This window comes from Daphnia pulicaria, chromosome 1, assembly GCF_021234035.1.
Source record: "Daphnia pulicaria isolate SC F1-1A chromosome 1, SC_F0-13Bv2, whole genome shotgun sequence".
In the NCBI taxonomy this organism is placed as follows: Eukaryota; Metazoa; Arthropoda; class Branchiopoda; order Diplostraca; family Daphniidae; genus Daphnia; species Daphnia pulicaria.
Window position 1 is genome coordinate 10,907,762 of NC_060913.1, and position 17,842 is coordinate 10,925,603.

General features: G+C 44.9%; 1 protein-coding gene across 1 annotated transcript; it reads right to left on the reverse strand.

Moving 5' to 3' along the window:
* Positions 1 to 18: 18 nt before the first annotated feature.
* Positions 19 to 17,436, reverse strand: LOC124346026. Its single transcript, XM_046798348.1, has 5 exons — positions 17,200 to 17,436; positions 16,005 to 16,636; positions 9,614 to 11,324; positions 8,361 to 8,595; positions 19 to 1,678 (listed from the first exon to the last, which is right to left on the reverse strand). The coding sequence occupies exons 3-5, from the start codon at positions 11,069 to 11,071 to the stop codon at positions 1,443 to 1,445; spliced, it is 1,929 nt and encodes a 642-aa protein (XP_046654304.1). The 5' UTR covers positions 11,072 to 11,324; positions 16,005 to 16,636; positions 17,200 to 17,436; the 3' UTR covers positions 19 to 1,442.
* Between the last annotated feature and the right edge of the window lie 406 nt (positions 17,437 to 17,842).

A 17,842-nucleotide genomic window follows, 5' to 3' on the forward strand; every position in this document is an offset into this window, starting at 1 on the left:
GAACGATTTGTCGAATGGTTTTGTTTTGTTTGCGGTTAGCCTTTTTGTCTCTTTTGGTTTTTGTGTAGCAGATACAGTTACAATAATTAAGATTATATAAGTTATACACATCACATGTGGTGTAATATATAGTATGGTATTTTTTGTTTTTAATGGAATCAAATCGGGCAGGGGAAATATTCAGTTTTTCGGAGGGGTGTGGGCTACAATTGTTTTGCTGAGGGGGTTAAATTGATTTTTGTATTTTTTTTTTTGAATTTTTTTTCTTTTTTTGAAGTTTTAGTTTGCGAAACCGCCACATAAAGACACTATGCTTTGATATGCACTAGGTAAAATGTTCTCCTTCTTTTTCTCTCCGTCTTCTCCGTTTTTTGCCGAGAAAATGAAAATAGAAATACATCAGAGTTGATATAGTACGTAAGGGACAAGCTGATATATATATATATATATAACTGTATATGTTTTGCCATTTTTTTTTTGTCTTATTTTTGAAAGAATTGAAATGTGTTGATTCTTTTTTTTTTGTTTTGTTTTCACCGCGCGCCGCTGTAAATATCGTCCGCGTCGCTCTTTTCACAGGAATTTTGGGGGTTTTTCTTTTTTTGGCGGGAGATTCGAATTTTCCTCAATTGTTGTTGCTGTCAATGACGAGAGGGATTGGAGGGAGAGGCTATTGATATGTCAGCATATCCCTGGTTGTCGGGGGGGTTCCAATTCTGGTCAACTCAAATCATTTAAAATACATTTTTGTTTTTGTTTTGCGAATAATTCACTTGGAGATAAATCATCGACATGTTAACGTGGGTGGGAAGACAACGAAAAAGATAACACAAATGCCTTTTTTTTTTGTTTGGTTTTTTAAACGGAGTCTTGGAATGGGCGTACGAATCAAATCATATCTGGGCGCCGTTATTTCAACGTGATATACGAGAGCGTTATAATTAAACAAGTGAATCCCATAAAAATGTTCATTTTAAACGAGTGATGCGCGGCCATATGTGTCGAATTGATTCAAAAAGGAAGGGACACGATTATTTTTCGATTTTCACAGGGCTCAAATTGTTCCCTTCTGTTTTGTTTTGTCATTTTTCTTTGGAAAAATAAATTAAATTGAAAGAAGAAGAAAAAAAAAATTAACTTGGTGTGTGAGATCAACACGTGCCAGGGAAGGGAATCAAAGTATATCTGTCGATTAAATTTGTTTTCATCAAATGGGGGGTGGAGGAAAATCGATAATTATTTTTGTTTTGTTTCCCGAGGGGTGCTGGTTATTTGTTTGCTGTTTTTCAAATTACCTTTCGTCGAAAAGTGCGTGTGCGGTTGAATTAATTTTTTTTTGTTTTTTTTTTTGTTTTTTTTGGGCTATTTAGATCAATTTGTAACAATTCAAATTTTGCTGAACTGCCGAAAATGACATTTGCCTTTTTTCCCCCCCCCCCCCTTTAGTCTGTCGACTCTTGTTGCTGATCGATTTGTTGGAGAGCGTCGATAATGTCTCGGATGGCGTCGGCTTTGCGACCGCTCGGTCTGCTGCTGGAGCGACTCTCATCCGCCGACGACTCTTCTTCATCTTCCGATTGTTGCTGCTGCTCTTCTTCCTGCAGTATCTGCTCCAATCGCGATTCAACGTCCCGATCGCTGGTCCTCCACTCGTCGTCGTCCACTTGGTCGTCTTCAACTGCCGGACCCAGAAAAAGAAATGAAACGGAAATCGATTAGGTTATCATCCAAGTCGGAAACTATTCGTCATCCGCCGTAATAAAAGAAAAGGCTACACATCATTTTTCCCAAAAGAAATAAAAATCAAAAGGGAAAAGAAAAAAAGAAAGAAAGAAAGAAAGAAAAATGGGGCTATTTTGTCTGGGATAATAATAGCCTCCTCCCCCGCCCCCGTTCATCCGGAAATGATGGAAAGTTTCATTGTCATTGGCCGAATTCTCTAATGAGGACATACACATTTATAGATATATCTACGAGATATTTCTCCTCTCTCTCTGTGTGATTCTCTCCCCCCCTTCGGGTTATAACATTTCTCTTGTTGGCTTCCGACAGCCAACTACATATCTACGTCTGCTGCTGCCATTGTGTTCGGAAGCACACAGCACACACGCTGGGCTAATGACAATCCTTTCTTCTTCTTTTTCTTCTTCTTTTGGGTTTCTTTTTTCTTTCTCAAGAGCTGCTGCCCGCTGGCCGTTATTTCGCTATTGAAGAGCCATCGGTCGGTTTGGATCGATGACATTCGATATGGACAGCGATTGGCCAACTTAGAAAATTGGCCGGTTGTTGTTGTTGTTCTTCTTTTCTTTTCTCTCTCCACGCAATAAATCGCCACTATCACGATGCTTATCGCGATTGCGTGATGACTGACGTCATCGCCCCTCCAACCGACAGAGAAAATGTGGTGGTGGTGCTGGGCCCTTTGATGACATCATCGGGGTGTGTGCGCCAAGAGCCGCTACACGATCCGAGTGGCAAAGAAAAAAGGAACCCAACGCTCAAAAGGCAACAGAAAAGAGAGTCCGACAAGTGTGTGTGTGTGTGTAGTTCTAATCTGCATTCGCAATCTCTCTCGCTCAGGTGTTTTCCATCGCCGTGGACTTTAAGCTTTTTATTAAAAAGAAACACAACAAAACAAGGGACCGTGAACGGGAGGACGCACCTTCTTTCTCGAGTCTTTTCAATCTCTCTAGATATACGTACTATATATCTTTCTCTCTTTCTCTCTTATATTCCTTCTGATTTTCTCTTTTTGTCTTTTGTGTGTGTGTTGGTAATCTAACAGTCCCGACCGAGCTTATAACTTTCTGACACAAGTTTCCGGTTGGACCGGGTCTGCGTGGGTGGGTCCCGAGTATCTGCTGCTGCTGGGTGCTGCTGGATCAACGTGTAATTCCATTCCATTCATTTACACTGATTGAAAATGTTTGGAAAATGGCAAGTAATAAGCTTCGGTGATGAGACATTCCCGGCATTCTCATCTCTTTGGCTATGTTGGCTCCGTTTTCGAGTTGCCAAGCTGTTTTTCAAATTCGATTGCGTTGGTTACGACAACCGGACACAGACGTGGAAGAAGGAAGTTCGCCCCCGCTCTTTCCTCCCCCTCACCTAATAACGACGATGGCTAAAAACCCCCACCGTTGGAAAATTATAAAACGCAGGCGGTGGGGGGGGGGGGGGGGGGACTTGCGAGCAAGAGGAACGACGTTTCAACTTGCGTCGAGTTATTTATACGAAATCTCATCAGGACTGATTGAATCCGTCCTTGTTGGCAAGACCCAACAACCGGGAATGAATAAAAATAAAGTCAATGTATATAGCAGTCGAAAGGTCTCTCTAATATAGATATCCAGCAGCCGGAGCAGAGACCCCGCCAAGCATTGGTTTTTATACACTAGCACTACTAGCGGAGCAATCGAATCAATCGATCTGGCTAAAGTGGTTCCAGCCGGATGAAAATCAGAACACGGTTTTCCCCTTTTGCTAGACCTTGTTTTTCTCTCTCTCTCTCTTTCTTTTTTCTTTTTAGATGTACTATATACATCATCATCATCTACTACATCACACTGAGCTGCTGGCTGTATTCACGCAAAGTGAGATGATTAGTACATCTATAGAGCTACCATATCAGATATAGAAGACGTGGGCGGTGGTTATACCTACACACTCTGGAATAATCATAATGAATCGATTTTTATAGTGAGAGAGATGATGATGATGATGCTGAAAACAAGTGAAACTGATTTCGGAATTAAAAGATGTATAGAGTTCCGGTATAGCTCTCTCTCTTTCTGAACGCCCCCACTTGCGTGTGTATGTTTTTGTTTGGTATTTCTTGTTCTCCCGAAAAACAAACAAAAAACACCAAATAATAACATGACCCCGCCCCAGTATCGCTTGCATTTGTGCTTCGTGACCGGTTGATGTAGACTGTGCCGGGCGGCGCTCACGCAAGAGGAATAAACAAAAGCATCTATAAACGCCAGCGCCGTGTGTCTCCCAACTTGTATCATAAGGACGGCCGACGTCGGAGAAAAATATGGAAGAAATGGGAGCCGCTACCAAGAAGTCAAACGTTTGAAGGGTGGACAAGAAGAACGCGAATCTTATATCTTTATATAATAAACACGGGGGGAGATACGGACGGGAAAAAAGGGGTGGGTGGGTGGGATGTGAAGCATCCCGGCAATGGGAAACGGAGCGTGAACGCGTTCGGAGATTTCTCTCTCTCTCTCGTTTCTCTCCGCTTGATAAGCGTGTGGCAATTGAGTTGGAAAGATGTACATCATCTGATATGGATCTATCAGCTATATGTGAAGAGACTTTCCCGGGCTAGTCAAACGGACCGTGACAGCCTACCCACCGACCGAAAATCGTCAGACTAGTCCTCCCATCACTCGGCGCTGCTGAATGAAATGGACAGAAAATGAAAATAAAAATAAACGTGACGTGGAAAAACGGGTGACGGGGGGGCGGCGGCTCTGATCAATCGGTGGCCGTGTACTGTACATACTGTACACGGCAAAAGGCAAAATGATTCAAATCGTCTCAATTTCCCCCCCTCACCCGCGATGAATAAACTCGGGAAATGTGAAATCTTTTCAAAAGGAAAAGGGAGGAGGATATGTGATTGGATTTCACGCGATTTTGCACTGGTTCAAATGGGGGACAAAAAAAAAAAGAAAGAAACTGGCGCAAGTTTAAATGTCTGCCCAGTTCTTTCAAAGACGCTTTGGGGATTGCCATGGAAATGGCGTCTATTAGTAAGGACTCTCGGTCGTTTATTTGACTTGGCCGTCTCCGGAGTAGCGTGTTTACATGTTCCACGTCTAGAGCGGGAGGAGAGAGAGAGAAATCGGGAAGTCAGGCGGGAGAGAGAGAGAGAGAGTATCAACAGAAAAACAAAGTCAAATAAATAAAATGGGGGGAAAAAGTGGCCAGTCAACCAGCAGTGGGTCGAGGAGACTTGAAACGAAATGGCAGGAGGCTCTGATTCTTCTTCTTCTATTGAAACCAAGAAAATAAAATAAGAAAAAGGTCGAGGCGAAAGGCGAAGGGAAATCTACATAGATCCAGGCGGCATCAGGGTCGAATGCAAACAAACCGTCGGTCGGAAGTGACGTCATCTGCCAGCCCCCCTCTTTTTTTTTCGTACACACAACAAAAAAAAAAAACAACAGCCCAAAAAGAAAGAAAGAAAGAAAGAAAGAAGAAGTGTGTCGGCTGCTCACGAGAACCGCTTATCTTTCTTTTGGCCGCCATCCAAAAAAAAAGGTCCGTCCCGTCCCGGCCACCCCTCTCTTCCATTCACGCTGGCGGTAAACGCCTAGATCGCCATTCATTCATTCATTCTTTTTTCCCCATTCATTCGACATTTTTTTTTTCTTTTCTTTTCTTGTCGAGCGGCGGCCGTTTGGGGTCGGAAATTTCATTCATCGAAAATCGCCGACGTTATAGTCCGTGTGTGTGGCCTCCCCCCCCCCCCAAAAAAAAATCTTTTGCAAAGTCAGGAGCTGAATTCCGCATACGTACAAAGATTTCCTTCTTTTATATAATATCAGATTGTTCCGTCGGTCCGTCGAGAGAATATCGACAATGGAATGAAAATCGCAGTATTGAATGGGGTGGAAAAAGTTCTGAAAGAGAGAAATGGCGATGTGTGTATATAAAAGGGTTGGTCGACGCCATCGCATCAAGGAAAGAGAGGAGAGATCTAGGTGAGGTCAACCGAAATGAGCACACAGCGCGCCAGGATCATTGAAGTATATAAATATATATATAAAATGTGTGTGTGTGTGTGTGTAAGATGTCGAAGGAGAAATAATAATAATAAAAAAAGGAAAGAGATAGATAGAAAAGAGATGACGTCACGGTGTGGGCCAGCTGCGCAACAAACTGCAAGGTCCGGCCATTTCACCACCTGATGGGCTCGATCGGAATCATTCCGCATTCGACTTGGATATACACGAAAGAGAGTTGCTCCAACCGACGGGAAAATGGGAAAAAATACGAAATGAAATCGAAAAGAGATAAAATAAACAAAACAAAAACAACAGCAACAAGACGGACCCGGACGGCCAATATAACCGAACGCTGGCCCAACCTTTTTTCGTTTCTTTTCTGCGCATCGGATCATTTCAATTCGAAAAAAAAAAAAGTTTCTAAAAAGTAAATTTTTCAAAATTCCCGAGCTCAACTTTTGGAAGATTTTCCATCAGATACAAAACAGAAACAAGGGACGAACTCGTTGGGTACGTTGAAAAGGAGCTCGCCATTCACGTCGTCTGTCGGGAGAATCTAATCAAAGTCCAAATGTCTCAGTTGAGTCTTTTTAACTTTTTGATTAATTTTAATCCTCCCGTTCCTTTTTAGGTTTGTTGCTTTTGCTGTTGAAAAAGAAAAAGAAAAAAAGAGTCCGACAAAAGTCGTGATTGGATTCTCAAGATCTCTTTCATTTTCATTTCCCTCCGCTTCTCTCTCCATGGCCGTCCCGTTGTGATGAAGGGGGGAAAAAGATGCCGAGTAATAGGGTCGGCGATGACGTCGTCTAGGACAACAAATCTGATTGAGAGGAGGGGGCCCAGAAAATGGTCGTCGATGTATCATGGGCCGTCTCGTTACGCTCCGTCCCTTTTTCCTTCCTTCCTCCGCCGTATCGAACCGAAAATAATCAGCGAAATGATGGCGACCATCAGCTGTGTCCTTGTACGTTTCACAAACAAAGTCGAACCAGAATCCTTGACCGCCTTATGTGAACCACCACCCGAGAGATAACAATCAAAATGTGAACAACAACAACCTCCAAATTATTGCTGATGTGGCCCAGGTGTTCTGTGTGTTCCAGCCGAAATGAATGGACTAGCGTTGCAAATTTAGTTTGAAAAAAACAAAACAAAAACTTAATGAAACTGAATCTAAATTCAAAGATTTGGTTTTTTTTTTAAAAACATAATGCCATGAAATGAAAATTGAAGTTTTTTTCCCTTAGACAAGATAATAAACTAGATAATATTGGTTTATTACCCAGTTTTATCTTGTCTTTAAACTAAAACAAAAACTTAATAGATCAATTTATAGGCTTCAAAGTTCCGAGTGTTTGAGTTGCTTCACCAACGATAACCACCAAGTGTCTTGTTCACATGAATGATGTTGGAAAAGAAAACCTTCTAAGGTGCCTGAAATGATGCCTTTTATCATTTTCTTTAAAGTTTACTTCTAATTCGACCATGGTGGCCTCAGTCTGGCCTCTGACAAAAAAAAAAGCTACTTCTATGTCTGCCAGCTTTTCACATTACCAAATAATTCACACTCGGGTCAACAAAATTAAGACAAACATACCTGCCAAAAATAGTAGATTGTTGGTTAAGTGCACAAACTATTTCCTCGTAGGTTTTATCGATGACTGATTGATTTCTACTAGTATTTTCTTACACTCTCTTAACGAAACACGTACAATGTGTCGTTGGCTAAATTGTAGTCTGCAATCTGCAATTGTTTGTGGTTTGGCATTTGTCAGATTGCGAAAATGACTCACGCTAATTTTGGTTTTAATTATTATCGATTTTTTGATTGAATTTGTTATTATAAAAAATATTAAATCAAAATTATTGGTTTAAAAAGAAATTCAAATGAGATAATGTCAAACTCAATAAATCGAATCAAACCAAATAAAACTATATAGATATTGACAAAAACTAGATTTGCAACGCTAGTATGCGGAGGAGGTGCGTGATAAGAGCCCACCGTGTTTCTTAGGGGGGAGCCACACCTTGATTGCCTAACTTTCCGCTCCATCCCTTCACAGATATTATTACATGTACCATTACGTTCGTCGCTACGGGTACGCACTCTCTTTCTCTCTACTCTATAGATTGAATGTGGGAGATGATCGGGACTGACGCACTATACTCCGCCGTACATACGTCTGCAGCCGGATAGTATATGCCCACACCCCTTTTTTGTCTATCTTTCTTTCACCGGAAACGTCTACTTATATTATCGGTTTTTGTCTTCATTCTTTTGATGGGAGATTTCTATTTTCTAAAGGGAAAATAGGTGCGCCGGTTATAATCCCCATCTTTTTTTCGTCTTTTTCCTTTTTCTTTTTCTTTTTGAATGAACCGCTCATTCATTTTCTTTCGACTAATACCAACGAGGGGAGAGGCTGGGCGCCCTCTCCTCCCGTACATATATGCAATACACTAATGTTGTCGTGACTGGCGCTCAAAATTTGAATAGCCCGCCGAGAAACATAGTACATACAATCAATGAGCTACTGCTGCTGCTGCTGCTGCGCCCATCATCCTCCTCCTCATCATCACCGACCCAAGAAAATGTTGTGTGTATGTGAATGGACTTACGGCGACGGCGACGCAATGAAGTTGATGATTTGCGCTTCTGATGCTGATTCCTCTGCTTCCGCTTTTGCTGCTTCTGCTGGCCGTTCCGGTTGGACATTGGCACGCAACGGCCACGCTGGCATCGCTGCTGCACTCCCAACGCCAAAGAAGCGCACCGGCAATCGGAATTGACGCGGCAGAATGGATCCGACTCTTCTCCAAAGTCGTCACAATCGTCCTCTTCTTCTTCCATTTCCTGTCCATATCAACATCAAAATTAAATGTAAATAGATGTTTCACTTGTAGTCTATACAATACAACGATTTAGCCTATAGAGTCGACATTATATGTCCAGCATATGTAGTCGATCAATACCCGGGCTCTCCACCAATGTTATATCCGTTATACAACATGTCCATTTAATATCTTTTTCTTTATTTTTATTTTTACTTTGATATGATCCGGGGCCGGTGAAAGCCGATTACAACCGACGGAGATCTTTTGCGACTCTTCATCCGGACTTTGGTTTCCTGTGCACAGGATTCTTTTTGGATTCTTTTATTATTATTATTATTATCATTATTATTGGCCAGCAAATGGATGAAAGGAACGAAAATCTAGGAACGTCAACAAGAGATGATTCGATTTTTTCCCCAGAATTAGCCGGAAGGCCCTATAGCATTGCCCAGCAGTGGCTGTCTATTGGAAGCAGCTGCTGCTGCTGCTGCTGCTGCTGTGTACCCAAATAAAAACCTTGGCTGCGGCGTCTACGCCGTAGAGCAGCAAATGTTTCTCTCTATTCTCGTCTGTGTGTTGTAGATATTCCTGCTGTGCCCATCAGTTTGCCTTTTGCTTATTTGTTTGTTACGTGTATATAGAGACAGAAAAAGCAATCCCCTTCCCCTTCTTCCTACTCATATGTGCAATAGGATCTGTAGCTAGAGAGATGTGCACAGCTTTCAATCTCGTTAGATTCATGTGCGATATGGACCAGTTCATCCGGAATCCTGTATACTTTTTGACAGGCTTATATAATACCGTGCGGGCCGCCAAGATGCTGCCAGCAGATCCTTGACGCACATGCCAGCAGGTTCCATCTGTTTCTCTATAACAAGGCGCCCTTCAAATCTATACATACAAGACCCCCCCTCTCCCCTCCAAAGTTACATTATTTGCATATCCAATCAAATCAGTTTGGCCACTATACAAATGGCCACCCAAATTTGCCCATTATATTCGATTAAAATGATTATAAAAATGCCGGATGGACTTACCGCTAGTGCCGACGACCTCCTGCTCGGCTTGGCGGGCGGCGAAGAGTAGAAGGGATTAGCGTTGGTTCGACCTCCTCCGGCGACGTAACCCCGGACGACGCCCACGTCGTCGTCGTTGGATGAATCCGGTGATCCGCCGGAAGAAGAAGAAGACCATCGGTTGTTGTTGGCCGCCCTTTGGCTGGAACCGACCAGGCGGCTGGAACCGATTTTCGGTCGCGGCGGATCTCTCAGCTGGAAGGGTCGGCGCGACGCCATGACGGCGGCCGACGACGCCGCGGCCGCCGCCGTCGGATCGGACGCCAACAGGTCGGACATTTGCTGCCGGTTGATGTTGTGGTTGCGGTGATGCGATTTGCCAAACGACGACAGACGGTTGTAGTTGTTGTTGTTGTTGCCCGCTGATGGCCGTCGGTTGTTGCTGGACGCCGAGGAGCTGTGCTGCTGCTGGTACGCCGACTGGCTGGACGGACTCTCGTATGGAGCGTCGCCCTGCATGGCGAACAAGGAATATTTACTCCCGCCGACGCCGCTGCTGCTGTGATCCGACGGCGACGTCACCACCCGACCGACGTCGGCGTCGCTCCAATCGGAGGAACGGCCACTTGACGATGACGACGACGGACGCCCTTCGCGGTTCTCTTCGCGGATAATGTCGCGCAATTGCTGGAAACTTCCCTTGACTCCGCTGGGCAATTGGCCGCCACCGCCCTGCTCCTCGCGGACCAGTTCCCTCAGGTGTTGGAGACTTCCCTTGGCCGGCGACTTGGGGAACGGCGACCGATCCTCCTCGCCGTACAGGACGACGCCGGATCGAGCGCCGGAATTCTGGCCGTCAGAGGATGCCGAGCCGCCGTCGGCCGACTCAGTCCGGCTCAATTTGCGCAAAACGTCAAAGGGTCTCGGCGGTCGGTCGACGACTTCCTGGCCGTCCAGCGACGACGGCGACGAATGGAGCCGGCCGTAAACGACGGGCCGTCTCTCCTGTCTGGGACGGAGGGTCGGCTCGGCGCCGGAATAGCCCAGCTGCTGCTGTTGGCGCTGGCGACCGTAGTGGAGAGCGGCGGCCCGGGCGAACGGGTCGGCGTATTGGGGAATTTCGTTGGTCGCCTCGGCGGCCCTTGAGTGTCGCTTCGATTGGCGCCACATTTCCCGCAGTTGCTCACAGCTGGGCTCCTTTCCACCGCCGTCCATCGACGATGAAGCCCACGGGCCGGCGTCCGGCACGTATTCGCCGCTGCCTCCTATGCTGGACGAGCCGGCCGTTCCAGTCCCGCCGACGCCTTTGCTGTTGATCCCCGACGCCGATGAGCTGCGCTGCTCTTTGAGGCGCTGCTGTTTCTTGAGCGCCGCTCTCAAGGCCTTGAGCTCACGTGGACTGGCGTTGCTGGGCGACGCCGGTGACGTCGTCGACAGTAAGACCAGCCCGATCAAGAGCATCCATCCTGACCACTGCATTTTTATTTTATTTTTATTTTGTTGATTTTGATTGGATTTGTTTGGATTTTTCTTGTTTTCTTTCGTTTGAAAAGTTGGAAAACTTTTTCGGATCGTCGTGTCTGCGCTGCCCCGGCTGCTGATGGATGACGTAAATCGGTCGCTCAGGTATTAATCACCGAGGCGTCGATTAATCTTCGACTGTGGCTCTCGTCGTCTCTCTCTCCTCACCCGGCCCGTTTCTCCTCCTCCACACCACCCCGTCCTCCTCCACCTACAAATCGTGACATCAAATCGAGTCGTTATTAACATGATTGGACTTTTGCTTCTTCTTTCATTCACATTTCTTCGATTTTAATTCATTTTAAACAACAGCAGGCCAAATGAAAAATACGAATCAACATCGGCCAGCCTCTTGTATATTGTTATTGAGTTGAAGCGAGCGTCGAATTTCACTTTTTTTCCCATATTACGTGAGTATAGCACCCACCGAAAAATAGGAAATGCCATGCGAAATTGAATATTGGCACCAAGGACGCACCCACCCGCTCATTCACGTTCTATAATATGTACATTAATGAGCCACGAATTCGACGGAAACTCTGCTGTGCAGCAGCACCTCGTCTCGATTTGATTATCCCGCCGGCGCCTTATCTCTATGAGATGAGAGATATCTATTTGATTAGATTCCAGCTGATGTGCTCTGTACGCCCGTGCATAATGAGAGAGAGAGTCTCAGCTCTATAGCGCGACTGCTATTTAGCGAGTAGAGAGAATATGTACAACGTAGAATATGTACGGCACTGGCGGGATTTTGTTTTGTATTTCCCGCCACTTTGTATCGTCCTATATTATTCCCCGGGAAATTTCAAAAAAGAAAGAAAGAAAGAAAAAAGGGAAAATTGCGTGAAGATAAAAGCGCGCGGACAATGACCGACGTTTGAATGGCTACCCGATTCCATAAGTGTCACTATTTCGCTATAATACAGTCTCAGCGAGTGTGGCGGAGTGGCGGCCACAATGTCAAAACTCAAATATAGCCCACAGCTCACAAGAGAAAACAAGGTGGTTGGGTTGATTCACGGAATCTAATCACCATAGTTATTCACCGATAAATAGGAGCTTGTTAACGCACCGCCTTCCACAAAAAAGATAGACTGGACATCACGAAATTCCGCGCGTTGGAAACTTGTCAAACGGGAATTTCGCGAGAGCCTTTTGCTGTCGTGTGCTGATTTTCGGCTGTTTTTGTATCTCCCGCGCGCTTCTATTTATCCCGACAAGTGTCGAGCGCGCTTCGTGCTGTGCAATAACAACAATCAACTTGTCACAAGATTGGCGCTGTGGCGCAAAAGCTATGACACAAAAGGGGCTAATATCCAACAGCTGTGCCTATGTATAGCCAGCGCCGCTGCTAGCTGCTACCATTTCTTCATTGATGTTGCTGATGGCCTTGTTTGGACTACCCGGCCCGTTTCTATTGTCCCTCCCGTGATTTCCCTGCCAAAAGAGTATAAAGGGTTGGTGGGGGGAAAGGGGATGATAGCAATAGCTGTTGAGTGTGAATAATGACCGAGGGCCGTTTGACATCTTACATACAACAAGGAGAGCCGACGACAAGTTAATTGCACTATTATTATTACGACGACCGACAATGACGATGGGGGTTGCGCCCTGCTCGCGTCAGAGTTTCAAAGCCCAGCACCCAGCGGGCGGGCGGGCATATCTCAGCTGCTATTACCGCCGCCCACGCGCTTATATATATCCAGGAGCAGCTCTCCTTGCGGCTCCTTGAGCGCTGGGCTCCTTCATCTTTGAAAGTAGCCTTCAGGGTTGGATTGGTAGTTGTGTACATCTATCTATAGGCATTATATATATAGGCCATTATAATAATCATCCATCGGGATTTTCAAAGTCCTTTCGGCTGTTATAACAAGAAGAAGAAGAAGACAAACTGATGGCCAAATGTGATGTCGCCGTGACGACGACCGTGTTGTGACAATAGCCGAAGCGGCGTGGGTTGACCTAGCCAGCCAAGAAGCCTATTACATTACGTACAGTACATGGCTACACATGATGGTGATGTATCTATAGCGATTTAGTTGTAGAATATTAGTAGAGAGACTAGAGACTAGGGAGAATTTGTGTGTGTCTGAATTTTAAATTCGGTTCGGTGTGTGTGTGTGTGGGCGGGGGGGGGGTTAGGAGGAGAGGCGCAATAAGCCAAAAACCCCACCCCCCTAACTCAGCACTCGCCAGTTTACGTCAATAAATGACGTGGTGACGATGACGTTTCAACGGATAAATACTCGCGTAGTACGTGCGTCTGTTGTGTTGCATTTGAACTCGTGTGTCTGCTGTGTGTGGTGGTCTCTTATTTAAATCAAGCCGAGCGAAAAGATGCTCACACGTCCAAAAGAACACACAAGAGCTTAGACTACTACAACTATTTAGAATAAATATATATGTATATGTATAAAGGAGGGAATAAGAATAAGCGAAGATATAAAAGGCTCCTGTGCTGGTTATTATATAGAGAGATATGACAATCGTGACGTCAGGACTCACCCGCTCAAACTACTACATTAAATCGCATTTATAATTCTTTGATGTATTTTCCATTTCATCATAAATAAAAGGGATTAATTTGATTTGTTTAATTCACGTCAGACTCGACATGACAAGGTTCTGCTGAAACTGTTAAAGTTTTGATTTCTTTCCTGGCTATATATTATGCTGGCTATAATTGAATACGAAATAAGACACACACATCAGCACATTCAATATGCCGGGCAAGACAGCCAGCCAGCCAGCAGCACGGCTTCCTTAATTACTTTGGAGACCAATCACCTGAAACTCTAAAGCTTTCACCTTTTTCGACCTATAAATTCGGATCAATGTAATAATGTCTGTCCACTTGCAGTAATGGTGGCTCTCTCCTCCTGCTGGACGCTAGCTGTCGGGATTATTAGACAAGAGGCTGGTGCACAACACATGTCCAGCAGGACTACTACAGTATATATCGGCCTCTCTCTACACAGATGGACGTCAGGTTGTCCAGTTTATGTATCAGGACGAACGCGGCCATGTGTGCTGTCCAATCAGTCGGATTGCTGCTGCTGGATTCAACCCAGGGATCTAACCTTTTCTATAGGCCGTCGGCTGATTCTCTCCAATACTTTTTTTATTTCGAAAAATAAGAGAAAAACTTATTGAAAAAAGCGGAGCGGCCACCGGGGGGAATCAATAAAATGAGAATAAAGGGGGAACAGCTATAGCAGAGGAGCGGCACGTCAAAGTGTCTAGTCCCGATGCTGTTCTGGCGTTTGTTTAGCGCCGATTGGCTAATCGTGGGGACGAGGCACCTGATGCCGCCGATCCCGCACACATCACCCACAGCACACACACAGCAGCACCGACGCCAGGCTATACATGGGTTTTCTCAAGTTGTAATACAATCCCTTTAGGGTGGAAAAAACACGGAGACGAGTTATATTGACAAAGTTTTGGATCCGGCATTTCCATTCCGCTCACGATCTTCTTCTTCTTATTCTTATTCTTCTGCCTCTTCTCTCCCTTCACACGTCTATCCTTATATTATACAGCCCGGCGCGTGTGTGTTTAACGCATTTGCCGAATGGGCGGAATCGACTTGTCTCATCTCTATCCCCCCCCCCCCCCCTCCGCGCGCTCCCGCCGCACACGTCGCTTTTGATATTCCCTTGACATTCAATCACGCCGACCAAACTTGACAATAGAAATAACATTTCCTCTTTTCATTTTTGATTCTATTTTGATTGCGGGTTTTTATATTTATTTTATTTTTATTTCGATCTTATTTTTTAAAATTGAATGAAATCAACAGTCGGGGGAATTCAGTTGAAAAATCATTGAAATCCGCTGCTGCTGGGCGGAATAATGATATCAGACAACTTTTGACTTTTTCCGTGTCGCTGGCCATCGCTTGATGACGACACTCAAAAATAAAAACAACAAGGAGAAGACCTACCTATTGCGCCTGTATATAAGGAGATATATACGTAATATAGCTACGTAGATATTGGCTATCCCTTTATCTATCGCAAAAAGTGGCGATTTCCCGTCGGAGAGAAACAGAAAAGCAGACGCTCATCGACGTCAATACGTCGGCTGCCCCTCACCAACCCCTCGTGCTTCTCTACTACATCATCATCGGCCTATCTCTCTATCCTTCCTTAATATTTCTATACATACTGTATGGAAATAAAGGAGGAAAAGCTATATACACATGTATCCTATATCGGCATTTATATAGGAGCTATAGGAATTAGCCAATAATCAGAGCCATGGTATAGATATACTATCAAATGCTCCTGCTTCTCCGTGACTATGGCTGCTCCCTTCATCAATAGCAACACACGCAAAGTGAACGGTCCCCTTCTTTGTGTGTACATCAAATCTCTGTGGCGTGCAGCACGAAGATTTGGTTAGACCGCCATCATCCGAATATATGACAGAGAAGAAGAAGAAGAAGAAAACATCAAATGAATCGGAATTTTTTCTTCGGACATGATCACATTTATATCATATCATATAGAAGATGAAACCATCCCGCCGGTCTTATATACTTACATATATAGGAGATAATCATTGGCAGCTCAGCTTTCAGCTCTCTCTCTCTCTCCTGACTGACTGACTGATGACCGAGGCCCATTGATCAAAGTCAAAGAGAACTCGGTAGCTACATGTACATCAATATAAACACACACACACAAAAGCGCCATGACGACGCGTGACCAAAGAGCCGCCCAAATAAGAACCCAAAGAAATCAACGTCAAGATATCAAGTGTCTGCTAGACTGATGTTGTCCTCTTCTTCTTCTCTAATAGTAGCCTCTACACATATTATTGCGTATACATACAAGTATAGATAAATATAAAATAATCGGATAATAATATCCCCAATCAAACTTACCCCCTTTTGATTCCCGGCCGCGCGGCGATGGACGTGGTTGGCGTCCGGATTTTGTTTTTCTTGATACAATTTCTGATTGGGCAGATGTCGGACGAAGATTTTTCAGGGCACCACTTGTCGAAATCAACGGCTATATGTACGAATCAAGAATGTTTTTTGATTTTTCTTTGATTTTTCACACGGCGAAAAAAAGGAAAGAAAATTTTGTTCGCTAGTCTCTGGTGGGACGTCTGATGCAAATTTTTGGGGGGGGGGGGGGGCGCACTTTTGCTTTTTATAGTCCTCGATTACTTGCCGCCGACGTACTTGACTGGAACTTGACTGCGATCCTTTGGTGCTGAGACGGCCGAAGCGTTTGCTGTCCCGATCGAATCACTAGGACCGTAACACGAAAGCATCGACACACATTCAATTTGTGTTGGTTGGTTGGTCGGATGGCTGATCTTTTTCTTCCCTTTAAAAGCTTCTTCTTCTTCTTCTTCTTCAAAGTTTTGATGTTTTGTTCTGTCGGCCCCGAATTGTTGCAGTTTGAAATTGCGTTCGGGTTTTGATTTGATTTTCTCCTTTTTTCCCGCCAAGCGTTTTTCTTTTTTTTCTTTTAAATCCTCTGGCTGCCGGCCGCTCCACACCAACTGCGATACATACAATGGGAAAAAATCAATTACAGACACTGAATCGACTGCAGTCTACACACACAATTCAACACAAATAGCCCAGCAAACGGCAATGAAGCGCCAGCAGAGAAGCCGATGGCGTAGCTTTTCATTTGAATTTCCCGCCCTAAATCGAACCGAATCGAATTCCGCCCGTCAATTTCGATTTTGTCAACCCGATGAATTCCAACTCGAACCAATTGAACTTGCGTGTATTATCGTTTAAACCGAGAAAATTCAGTTTCTTTGCGTCAGAACGAGCAGTTCAGCGCGTTGACCGCCGAAAATGTTTCAAATCTGGCGGCCCGCTAGCCGTTCCGATGCGGCCCATTTCCCTCTCCACTCCCAGCAATACCGGGAGGGGGAAAAATAAATAAATAAAAATTGTCAAATACCCCATCCGTGAATAGATACACACACGATTATAAATGGTTCAAACAACTCAAAGAGAATAAATGCAAGACAAAACCCAGCAAAACAGCCATCAACTAAAAGTGGCAAGAAGAAGTTAAAAGAAGAAGAAGAAATACGGAGGAGCGTACGGAGGAAGGAAGCTGCGGCAGGCGTTTACGGCGAGTGACTGTCGAGTGAGAGGGTCGTGTAGTGCCGTGACTACTTGCCAGTTGCCAGTCTGCCCATCCAGCACAGCCAGTCGAGGCCGGGCCTCTATTTCTCTCTCGCTCACGTCCACCGGAGGGCTCCTCCTCTTCTTCTTCTTCTTCTTCTTCTTCTACGTCTGAAGCGAAAGGATGGATGTGTACAAACAGACGACACAGCAGTATATACGAATAACCAAGGAAAGTCTATCTATAAGAAGACGTGATGAAACTCGAACGAAGAAAGAAGAATCAAGAGAGAGAGAAAAGGGACCGTCAGAGACTCCGCCCCCTGACTCCGCGGCCCACGACGCCCACGCAACTGCACATCCCACCCCCCCTCCCCACTACCACCCCATTTCTCCTCTTTCCACCCTCTCTATACAGAGTAAGAGCTTTTACATATCTACTGTTAGTTACACTTGCCCAGCGTCTAGATAGTCCCGCAGTCATTCCCGCGCAACGCGATCTAACCGTCAGCAGCAGCACCGGCAATATCCGCACCGCCCGACTCAACTCTCAGATAAGAATTGGGTGATGCGCGCGCTTTTTAATTAGCGTATTACCCGCATATCTCGCACACTCCCGA